At 52.7% G+C, this 12,067-nt stretch overlaps 1 protein-coding gene across 1 annotated transcript in view; it reads left to right on the top strand.

The window, feature by feature from the left end:
• The window catches only part of HEATR6 (HEAT repeat containing 6), a 63,000-nt gene that overhangs the window by 30,132 nt on the left and 20,801 nt on the right, over positions 1-12,067 (top strand). Inside the window, exons 4-6 of the mRNA XM_089494097.1 lie at positions 1,261-1,376; positions 2,946-3,060; positions 11,141-11,242. Of these exons, the coding sequence (XP_089350223.1) occupies positions 1,261-1,376; positions 2,946-3,060; positions 11,141-11,242 (333 nt within the window). The remainder of the gene's footprint in view (positions 1-1,260; positions 1,377-2,945; positions 3,061-11,140; positions 11,243-12,067) is intronic.

Here is a 12,067-nt window from a genome sequence, read left to right as displayed (position 1 = left end):
ACGCTGGGGACGGCGGCTCTCCCCGATCCCACGCTGGAGACACTTGCCCGAGAAGATGAAGCGGGGGGTGGCAGAGGCGGGACAGAAGAAGACCGCGGACCCCTTTCTTGCAATTTCCCCAGGGCAATCGCCGAAGTAAGCCGGGACTCACGGTTTTTCCGGGCCTGGGAAGAGAGGGATCTGCAGAGTGCGCAGGCCTTGGGATCGTGGCTTGGACCAAGGCAAAGCAAGCAGGTGGAGTGCGGGTCCTGAACGGGCATCTTGCCCTTGCAAATGTCGCACTTCTTGAAAGCCGCAGGCATTTCAAAGTCGCCAAGTCGATGGGAGATCCGAAAACGAAGTCAACAGTCCGAAGGTCCGAAGTTACCAGGGGCAGGAGACAAAGAATGGTCAAAACGAAAGTGATTCCAAGCAAGCAAAGCAAGCGAAGGTTCCTCTGAAGCAGCTAGCGCGGCGGAAAAAAGGAACTGGGGAAAAGAGCGGGAAGGCAGGGGCCTTATAACGGGTGGGCGGAGTTACCGCCAAAAAGTTTCAATATGTTGCAGAGTAAAACTCTGCCCAGTGATTCCAGTAGGTTCCGAGCAGCACTGCGCAGGCGCAGTGAAACCCATTTGTATGTATTCGCAGAGACCACGAAGAAGAACTGTTGTGTCTGAGCTGCCACACAAATTACCCCATTCAACAAGAAGTGTGAATCAAACTGAAGACAGCTAGGATGCTCCATGGTGGCTAACATTAGTATCAGTGCAGCGTTCTGAACTAACCTGGGAAAAAATGTGTGGAGTCCTCCACTATATTCACTTCCATTTCCGAAAATGCTTTATGGGCGTATTCTTTCTATCACATATCGCATGATAAGTAGGATGGAGATCAGAATGTGTGCTGAAACCTATCAGTTCAGTTCTTACTGAGCTCTGAGGATTGTTGGTCATATAAATAAGAGAACCACACACTATACTATGGCGACTAATCCTAAGTAACTCCCAGCTAGTGCTAAAATTTGGGAGAATTAGTTGTGGTGCGTCTGTAATGAAATCCACAAGTTTTGACTGTAGTAGTCAAAATGCTTCCTCCTGTCTAGCTTTCTAAAATTAGTAGCAGAAAGTGAAGCGGCTGGACCCTCCCTCATAGCCTACTATATTTCAGGCAATGATCCTTCCCTCATGGCTTTGTAATAGTTCATTAATACAATTTTTCTCCTTTTTACTTGCTACAGATCTAGCAAGTGTGTGGTAACTGGCTTTTTTGGTTTTGTTTTAGTATCTCCCAGCCTTGCTAGGGAAAGATGGACTTCTGATACAACTGAGCAGCCCAGCTCAAACTGACACTGAACTCAGAAGGGCCTCAGTGCACTGCCTGGCAAACCTCTGCCTCAGGTATGATTTGAGTGACCCTTTCATTTTTCTACCGTTTCTTTGTCTAGTATCTTATTTTTTGTTCCAAGAGTAGACCTTAAAGTCAATTTCATGATATTGTGGTTGTTCTGAGCTGTGAAAACACATGTTAAGCCTACAGACCATGGCTGCAGTCCTGACATCTCAGGTGGATGCGACAGTCAGGAGCACCTGTTATCAGCTTCGGCTGATACGCCTACCTGAGCCGGGGGGGGACCTAGAAACAGTGGTACATGCTCTGGTAACCTCTCGGTTGGATTTCTGCAATGCGCTCTACATGGGGCAACCCTTGTACCATACCCGGAAGCCGCAATTAGTGCAGAATATGGCAGCAAGACTGGTCACTAACATACCTAGGACCAGTCATGTAACACCGGTCTTAAAAGACCTACATTGGCTGCCTATCCGCTTCCGGGCGCAATACAAGGTGTTGGTTATAACCTATAAAGCCCTAAATGGCTTGGGCCCAGAGTACTTAAAGGACCGCCTCTCTCCGTACAATCCGCCCCGCACATATAATTATGTCTGTGGACAGGATCCTTGGAGAGTCAGAGGCCACCACATCTATACCACCCTTGCCCTTCCTAGCTTATTAAAGCGCTTCATCTCCAGAGGTTCCTGGATGAGGTGATATATCTAGATCCCTTTTATTCTTGTTCCAGGCCTGTTTATGGGACAGAGACAGCTTTGGTCACCTTGGTGGATCACCTATGCCAAGAACTGAACAGGAGAAGTGTTCCCTGTTGGTTCTATTGGATCTGTTGGCAGCATTCAGTACCATCAACCATGGTGCCCTTGTAGGTGGCCTTGCTGGGATGGGGCTTGGAGGTACTGTTCTACAGTTTTTTCTTGGTGTGGCACCTGTAGAGGATGGTTCAACAGTTGCTTTCTCCCATGCGTGTTCTGCAACAAGTCTTCTGATACTAGAGTGTTATATTGGCCCCATACAGACAGGCCAAAATAAAGCTGCTTCAGTCACTTTGGAGTTATGGTGTTTAAATCATGCATGCATCCTAAGAGTCCAGAAGCCACGCCAAAGCCATGATCCAGTCCTAAGGACTGGAGCGCAGGTTTCGGACTCATAGGACACATGCATGATTTAAACACCATACCTCCAAAGTGACCGAAGAAGCTTTGTTTTGGCAGTCTGTATGGGGCCATTGCCACCCTAATTAGTGTTCCATCAGTTTATCGAACCCTTTCGCAGTATACATGGTACACTTGTCGATCATGTTGGTCTTTAGTCTATATGTCTTCTAGAACTGCTGTAAAGCATTCGAGTAACTCTTGAAAGAAAACTCAGTAGCACAGGACTTAAAGAAATAATGACTGTCACAGTTTTTCTCTTTCTTAATAAATGCCCTCCTTATTTTTGGGTTCTGTCACCTTTTGCTCTTGTTGTGTTTCTGATTTGAAGAAGCAGTTGATGCTACTGTGCACCACACACATTAACCATTTGCTTTCCAGGTGGAGATATGGGCGTAACCATTTCCCTGGAACTAACTTTTCTTGTCTCCTCCTTTGACTTAACCTTGCTTCTTTCTTTTTTAGCATACCTGGACAACCATACCTGGAGGAGCCTTACAGAGAGCTCTGTTTTCAGGCTTTTCTCGGTGTGCTACAGTCTTCAAAAGCATCTGGAGTTGACGACATCACCTTATGTATGGTAGGCATACGAGCGGCCCTTTCGTGAGCGGAGTTTCTTCTTCGTGGTCTCTGCGAATCATACAAATGGGTTTCACTGCGCCTGCGCAGTGCTGCTCGGAACCTACTGGAATCACTGGGCAGAGTTTCACTCTGCAACATATTGAAACTTTTTGGCGGTAACTCCGCCCACCCGTTATAAGGCCCCTGCCTTCCCGCTCTTTTCCCCAGTTCCTTTTTTCCGCCGCGCTAGCTGCTTCAGAGGAACCTTCGCTTGCTTTGCTTGCTTGGAATCACTTTCGTTTTGACCATTCTTTGTCTCCTGCCCCTGGTAACTTCGGACCTTCGGACTGTTGACTTCGTTTTCGGATCTCCCATCGACTTGGCGACTTTGAAATGCCTGCGGCTTTCAAGAAGTGCGACATTTGCAAGGGCAAGATGCCCGTTCAGGACCCGCACTCCACCTGCTTGCTTTGCCTTGGTCCAAGCCACGATCCCAAGGCCTGCGCACTCTGCAGATCCCTCTCTTCCCAGGCCCGGAAAAACCGTGAGTCCCGGCTTACTTCGGCGATTGCCCTGGGGAAATTGCAAGAAAGGGGTCCGCGGTCTTCTTCTGTCCCGCCTCTGCCACCCCCCGCTTCATCTTCTCGGGCAAGTGTCTCCAGCGTGGGATCGGGGAGAGCCGCCGTCCCCAGCGTGGTGTGCGTCCCGGCCGGGACTCCTTCCACCACCTCCGATGTGGCCCGTGGCTCCAAACCGCCCAGTGCCACCGACAAACCCTCCAAGCGCCCCCATAAGCCATCGGGGACTGAGGGTACCGAACGGGCCTCCAAGCCAAAGGAGGGATCGGAGTGCCCCCGTTCCAAGGAGGCTCCCAAACCGGAGGTCCATCTCGCCTCGCCTTTGTCCTCCAAGGCATCCAAGGGATCACGGCATGCGATGCCTAGCGACCATACCGAACCGGTGCAAGGAACAAGGTCCCCGAGGCCTTCGTCATCGACACCGACTGCTGTCCTCCTGGACCTCCCGGACAACCCTTTCTTCCCATTGGAGGAGACTCCCAAGCCTGGGAAGAAGAGGCACCATGACAAGGCTGACCGTGATCCGGCCCCTAAGAAGGCCAAGCCCTCCAAGGACCGGCCCACCACCGACCCGCTGAGGGCAAAGGACAAGGAGCGCTCCCACTCCAGACAGGCCCGCGCCTCCGCCTTGCCAGCTCCATACCAGGAGCCGACGCCGGTAGACCAGGGGACCCCAGTTACATCCCTGCCTCCCCCGGCCTTGGACTTCATCCACGGGACGGATGACGCCCCTCGCTCTCCTGATCATCGGTCTCCTTCCCATCCGGCGACCGATGATGAAGGTCACTCGGCCCACATACAGGGGATCCCGGACCTCTTCTACGACGTGCAGTCGCGCCGCTACTACATGTCGGTGCCGGAGGACAGAGCCCTGAGGGAGTTCACCAGACTGAACCCCCACCCCGTAGACCGAGCCGACCCGGCCAGATCGGTTCCCACCGTGTCGGTCTACGAGAGGTCATCATCGCCGCCCCGTAGACGCGAGAGGTCGCCGTCTCCACTCCGTACTCGTGAGAGGTCGCCGTCCTCAACCCGCAGACGCTCCCGATCATCAGTGGACTTCGTCCGCCCGAGATCCCAGGTCAGGGTGACGGACCCCCTCTCCTCCGACCTGGATTCTGAGGACGAACCGCTGCCACCTTCGGAGGCACCCTCGGACGAGGATGTCCTCTCGGGTTCGGCCTCCCCTCAGAGGATGCACAACCCAGGGCCGTCTTCGCCGTCGGACGACGTCAGGGCCTTCACAGAGCACGTGGTCAGGATGTCACGGGCCCTCGACATCGAGCTCGCAGCTGCGGAGGACGACGCAGAGGACCCGGTCGAGCGTAGGGTGCATGGACGGGTCCCCACTCCGCCATGCCTTCCTCTCCTCCCCTCTCTCCAGACCATCGTAAAAAGGTCCTGGGATGCTCCGGCCGCCCTATCGGCACCCTCCCGCAAGGTCCAATCCCTCTATAGGGTCGCCCCGGCGAGTTGCTCCTGGTTGGCAGAACACCCCAGACCAAACTCGGCCATTGTGGAGGGGGCCCAGCACAGCTTCGTTCCGAAGCAGGCTACTTCCCCTGTCGACAAAGAGGCAAAGAAGATCGATGGACTGGCAAAAAAGGCTTATTCGGCTTCGGCTCTTGGGGTCAAGGCCGCCAACTACACCGCCTGCATGGGGGCCTACATTCAAACCCTCATGGAACGGATCTCTCCCATGGTTCCGGACGTCCCAGATGACATCCAGAGGCAGCTGGTGGAGATCAGAGACGAGGCGCACTCCATCGGAAGCTGGCTAATCACCACTTCCAGGAACATGGCGGACTGCTCCGGGAGGTCCATGTCAGCTGCCATGGCTCTTCGGCGCCACGCGTGGCTCAGGGCCTCCGACCTCAACCCGACGGTTAGAGCGGCCATTGAGGACATGCCGCTCGACGGGACCGGCCTCTTCCACGCCGAGACCGACGACCGCCTGAACCGCAAGTTCAGGATGAAGGCGGCGGTGAAGAAGCACGGCATGTCTTCAGCACCAGCTTCTCCGTTCCGGAAGCGACAGCGCCCGTGGCAGCCGCAAGGTCAGTCACAAGGGATCTTCTCCCGGGACCGACAGCCCCAGCACCAAGGCTCTCAGAGACAGCGCTTCCCTTCGCAGTCTTCCTCCTCCTCTGGCCGTCGCACCTTCCCGCCTCGGTACCGCAAGTCCCGCCGGCAGGATACCGACCAGGGGAAGAAGAGAGCCTGAAAGGACGCAGCGCGCTTCGTCTCCCCTTCACCCCTCTTCTTTATGGACATCTTGAGGCCCTATTTTAACGCCTGGGCCTCTATAACATCGGACTCGTGGGTTCTTAACATCGTCCGTAGGGGTTATGCCCTCGAGTTCCAAGAGCTCCCTCCAACTGGAGCCTTCATGTCCACTCCCCCCTCGGACACCCTTCTCGACGAAGTGCGCACCTTGCTTTGTAAGGGGGCAATCTCCCCTTTACCGCCCGACCAACATCCTCGGGCCTTTTTCTCCAGGTACTTCACCGTACCTAAAGCTGATGGGGGCGTTAGGCCCATCCTGGACTTGAGACAAGTGAACTTGTTTTTGAACTACCGTCGCTTCCGAATGGTAACCATGGCCTCCATTCTGCCTCTCCTCCACCAGGGCCTGTGGTTCGCGACTGTCGACCTGAAGGACGCCTATTTCCACATCGGGATCCGAGAATCCCACCGGAGATTCCTCGCCTTCGCTGTCGGCTCCGACTCGTACCACTACAACGTGCTCCCGTTCGGCTTGGCCACGGCCCCACGAGTCTTCACGAAGTGCATGGCGCCGGTGGTGGCATACCTTCATCAGAAGGGCTTCATGGTTTTTCCCTACCTGGACGACTGGCTGTTTGCAGCCGAATCCCAGGAAGAGCTGCACGAGGCAGTCTCATTCGCCTTGCACCTCTTCGACTCCCTTGGGCTGGTTGTCAACAGGGAAAAGTCCCACTTCACGCCGACCAGACAGGTCAAGTTCATCGGGGCCATCCTCGACTCCGACAACTGCCTAGCCTTCCTTCCTCCGGACCGGTTTCAGGCCCTGGCTACATCCCTCAGGCCGTGCATCTCACACAGAAGGATAAGAGCCAGAGACGTCCAAGTCGCCCTGGGCCACATGGCATCGACGACATTCGTCACCCCCTGGGCAAGACTGCGTCTTCGTCCTCTCCAATCCTGGTTCCTCTCCGTCTTCTCTCCGTTGACGGACCCACCTTCAAAGTGGCTCACGGTACCCAGACCTATAGCCGCTTCCCTCAGATGGTGGCTAGACGGCTCCAACGTCTGCACCGGGATGCCTTTCCATCAGCCTCAGTCACAGCTGACGCTGACAACCGATGCATCCCTGGAGGGATGGGGCGCCCACCTGCTCGACCTTGTCGTCAAGGACAGGTGGTCCGCACAAGACAAGCTCCTCCACATCAACGCTTTGGAGATGCTCGCAGTGGAGAAGGCTTTGAGGGCATTCGAGTTTGCTGTCTCAGGAAGAGTGGTCCTCCTGAGGACGGACAACACCACCGCAATGTACTACATCAACAAGCAAGGTGGTACCAAGTCCAGGACCCTGCTCGACCTCACGCTCCGCATCTGGAACTGGTGCATCCAAAGACGTGTCCTCCTCCAGGCGATTCACCTTCCCGGAGAGGACAACGAGCTGGCAGACCGCCTCAGCAGATCTCCATCGGTGTGCCACGAGTGGAGGCTCCATCCCGAGACGGTCAGCGACCTCTTCGATCGGTGGGGAACCCCCCGGATCGACCTCTTCGCGACCAGCTGGAACAGCCACTGTCCCCAGTTCTGCTCCAGGAAGCGATTCGACGGATCCCTTGGAGACGCATTCGCTTTCCTCTGGACGGGGGAGCTCCTCTACGCCTTCCCTCCGTTCCCTCTCATCGTCAGGGTGGTGTCCAAAATGACAATGGACCGCTCGCAGGCGATCCTGATCACCCCGTGGTGGCCGAGACAACCATGGTTCGCATCCCTTCTCCACCTCTCCGGGAGATGCTTCCTCCGTCTCGACCCGCGTCCGGACCTGCTCTCGATCCAGGACGGACGAATTCTCCACCCGGACATCGAGAGCCTGCCGCTGGTGGCCTGGAAGATCCGGCCCTGACCGCCTTGCCGGAATCGGTTAGGACGGTGATCCTGGCTGCCAGAAAACCTTCCACCCAGCGTTCTTATGCCCTGAAATGGAGGAGATTTTGCCTCTTCCTTGACCAGAAGGGCTTGTCTCCTGCACAGGTTTCCACTCCAGTGGTGCTAGAGTTTTTGATGGCGCTTTTGAACGGAGGGCTGTCCCTCACATCCATCAAAGGCTACCTTTCTGCCATTTGTGCAAAATATCAGTTCGGGGGGAGGGTGTCTTTCTTTAAGGATCCCTTGGTGAAGGGCTTTCTGAAGGGTTGTGCCAACCTATATCCTCCTGTGTCGGTACCAACACCGGCTTGGAGCTTGGAGTCGGTACTGTCCGCTCTCCAATCCAAGCCCTTTGAACCCATGGCCTCAGCGGACTTGAGACTGTTGACTTGGAAAACCGCTTTCCTTGTGGCCATCACCTCTGCCCGCCGTGCGGGCGAACTCTGTGCCTTACGGAGGGACGAACCATTCCTGAGGTTCCACAAGGACAAGGTGGTCCTCCGTATGGACATCACCTTCTTGCCAAAGGTGGTGTCTGCTTTCCACATGTGCCAGGACATTGTGTTGCCCACTCTAGCATCCGATCCGACGTCGGACGAGGAGCGACGCCTACACTCCCTTGATGTCAGGAGGGCGCTGGCGTTTTACCTGGACAGAACTGCTGCCTCCAGCCGGTCCGAGAGACTCTTTCAATGCTACTCGGAACCGAAGAAGGGGTTGCCCGTGTCTACGCAGAGGTTCTCCAAATGGGTGGCCAGTACCATCCACCTCTGCTATGAACTGCTGGGCAAACCTCTCCCTGGCAGGGTTCGGTCACATTCCACAAGAGCTGTGGCGGCATCCTCAGCATTCCTGTCTGGGATTCCTTTGGAGGATGTCTGTAAGGCTGCTGTCTGGTCCCAACCTCTCACTTTTATTAAGCATTACAGGTTGGACACCAGGGCCATCCGAGACGCAGCTTTCGGGAGGGCTGTGTTGGTTTCAGGGTTGCATTGATTGCACTACTGATGTATTTGTGTTATACAGTTTACACTGTTTATACTGTTGAATGTTGATTTGCACAACTCCTATGGGATCGGTCTTGCATGACCTCTGCTCCCTTCTCAGGTTTAGCAAAGTTGTTGCTATTTTATCTATGCATGAACAAAAAGACTGACTCTTTATGGTTCAGGATGTTTATTTGTAATAAATATACCTTTGGTTTACCATAGCTTTGGTCTCAGGACACTCCCTCCGCCACATACCTAAGCTTGTCAGTCTAAACCCATTTGTATGATTCGCAGAGACCACGAAGAAGAAGGACAGGTTGCTTACCTGTAACAGTATTTCTTCGAGTGGTCATCTGCGAATACATACAAATCCCACCCGTCCGTCCCCTCAGTGTCCTGCTCTCATTGGCTCTCTTCCTTCGCCTGCTTGGCGGAAAAATTGCGGAACTGGGGAAAAGAGCGGGAAGGCAGGGGCCTTATAACGGGTGGGCGGAGTTACCGCCAAAAAGTTTCAATATGTTGCAGAGTGAAACTCTGCCCAGTGATTCCAGTAGGTTCCGAGCAGCACTGCGCAGGCGCAGTGAAACCCATTTGTATGTATTCGCAGATGACCACTCGAAGAAATACTGTTACAGGTAAGCAACCTGTCCATGTCAGTCCATCAAGACATGTCTATCAAAAGAGTGGCTTCCCCATAATCTGTGGTGAATAAAAAGTGAATCCTAGGCCTGTTACAGACTGCCAAAATAAAGCTGCTTGGGGTCTCTTTCGAGGTATGCTATTTAAATGATGCATGGGTCCTAAGAGTCCGGAGGTCGCGCCAAAGCCACACTCCATTCCTAAGCACTGGAGAGCAGCTTTGGTGCAGCTTCTGGATTCTTAGGATGCTCGCGCCAAAGCCACACTCCATTCCTAAGCGCTGGAGTGCAGCTTTGGTGCAGCTTCTGGATCCTTAGGATGCTCGCGCCAAAGCCACACTCCATTCCTAAGCACTGGAGTGCAGCTTTGGTGCAGCTTCTGGATTCTTAGGATGCTCGCGCCAAAGCCACACTCCATTCCTAAGCACTGGAGTGCAGCTTTGGTGCAGCTTCTGGATTCTTAGGATGCTCGCGCCAAAGCCACACTCCATTCCTAAGCACTGGAGTGCAGCTTTGGTGCAGCTTCTGGATCCTTAGGATGCTCGCGCCAAAGCCACACTCCATTCCTAAGCACCGGAGTGCAGCTTTGGTGCAGCTTCCGGATTCTTAGGACGCATGCATCATTTAAACAGCATATCTCCAAAGAGACCCGAAGCAGCTTTATTTTGGCAGTCTGTAACAGGCCCAAGGCAGCTCACAAAGATGTCTGAAAAACAACAATATAGCAGTACAGTTTTAAAACGCAATTAAAACACCACTTTAATATAAGAAGTAAAAAATGTAAAACCCTTAAAAATACTAAATTAAAAATATAAAACTATTAAAAACATACCAAAGCAAACACCCCAGCGAGGAGCTGCCTTGGATGCAAATACATATTAAAAGCCTGACGGAAGGCTTTATCTATTTAAAGCCTGCGGAAGGGAGTTCCAAAGGGTGGGAACAGCCACTGAGAAGATCTCATCTTGAGTCCTCACCAAACAAGCCTGTGATAGTGGCAGAGCCAAGAGAAAGCCTTTCCCTGAAGATCTTAGGGTCCTGGCAAGTTCATATGGGGAAATACGGCCTTTCTCGCCATATGCATCCTTCAGCATCTTTTCCTATTAAGGAAGGTAGATACAAACACTCCAGGTTTGACCAAACTGCAAGTCCCATCATGCCTGACCACTAGCTCAACTGGCAAGGACTAGCGGAAGCTTGTTTATTAGTAACATTTTTTAAATTGTATGTTTCTCTTTAATGTCCAAGATTTTACTAGTGGGCCATTCTGAGAACATTTTAAAATCAATTTTGTGTGAAATACCTTTCCAGAAGCCAAAGGCCTGTTACAGACTGCCCAAATACAGCTGCTTTGGGTCTCTTTGGAGGTATGCTATTTAAATGATGCATGGGTCCTAAGAGTCCGGAGGTTGCGTCAAAGCCACACTCCATTCCTAAGCGCTGGAGTGCAGCTTTGGTGCAGCTTCCGGATTCTTAGGATGCATGCATCATTTAAACAGCATACCTCCAAAGAGACCCCAAGCAGCTTTATTTTGGCAGTCTGTAACAGGCCAATGGCTACTTGTTCGGACAAAACTGCATGCTGAGCTTGGGACGAGAATTGGGTGTTACATGGTAAAAATATTCCAACGTCTGTTCGTTTGGGAAATGTTTGCGTATTGATTCTAACCATCTAAGTGCTTAGATGTGACTCCATAGGATGCCAGATCAGTGAGGAGAGTAGCTATCGTTGCTGTTTGTTCCCCTTCCAGTTGTTACAGAATGCCTTGAAAGGACTCCAGTCGCTCTTAAATGGTGGAAAGATGAAATTGATGCAGCCCGATCAACTCGGTTCTGTTCTTGCTGTGTTAAAGGTGACTTTTTAAGGTTTAAATGTTTTAAGATTTTTTAAAAAAAAGATTTAAAATGGAAATCCTGCTCCTCCCTTATAGAAGTTAAACTTTTTAGTTATGTCAGTAAAGCACACGGTAGGGATGGTGGCAAAGGCCATTTTGAAAACCCCCATATACATCCCCCCTCTCCATTTTACAGCTGGCTTTTGGCGCTCATCCACTTTCTAGAACTTCCTAGAAACTAGATCCCTGCTCATATTTGATCATCATAGGATAGGCCTGTTACAGACTGCCAAAATAAAGCTGCTTCGGGTCTCTTTGGAGATATGCTGTTTAAATGATGCATGCATCCTAAGAATCCGGAAGCTGCACCAAAGCTGCACTCCAGCGCTTAGGAATGGAGTGTGGCTTTGGCGCGAGCATCCTAAGAATCCAGAAGCTGCACCAAAGCTGCACTCCAGCGCTTAGGAATGGAGTGTGGCTTTGGCCCGAGCATCCTAAGAATCCAGAAGCTGCACCAAAGCTGCACTCCAGCGCTTAGGAATGGAGTGTGGCTTTGGCGCGAGCATCCTAAGAATCCAGAAGCTGCACCAAAGCTGCACTCCAGTGCTTTGGAATGGAGTGTGGCTTTGGCGCGAGCATCCTAAGAATCCAGAAGCTGCACCAAAGCTGCACTCCAGCGCTTAGGAATGGAGTGTGGCTTTGGCCCGAGCATCCTAAGAATCCAGAAGCTGCACCAAAGCTGCACTCCAGCGCTTAGGAATGGAGTGTGGCTTTGGCGCGAGCATCCTAAGAATCCAGAAGCTGCACCAAAGCTGCACTCCAGCGCTTAGGAATGGAGTGTGG

The sequence above is a fragment of the Sceloporus occidentalis genome, unplaced genomic scaffold (genome assembly GCF_023333645.1).
Source record: "Sceloporus occidentalis isolate IW3139 unplaced genomic scaffold, rSceOcc1.0.p SCAF_69, whole genome shotgun sequence".
NCBI classification, from domain to species: Eukaryota; Metazoa; Chordata; class Lepidosauria; order Squamata; family Phrynosomatidae; genus Sceloporus; species Sceloporus occidentalis.
Note: the sequence above shows the minus strand (reverse complement) of the source record. Positions and strands in the feature narration are given on the sequence as shown.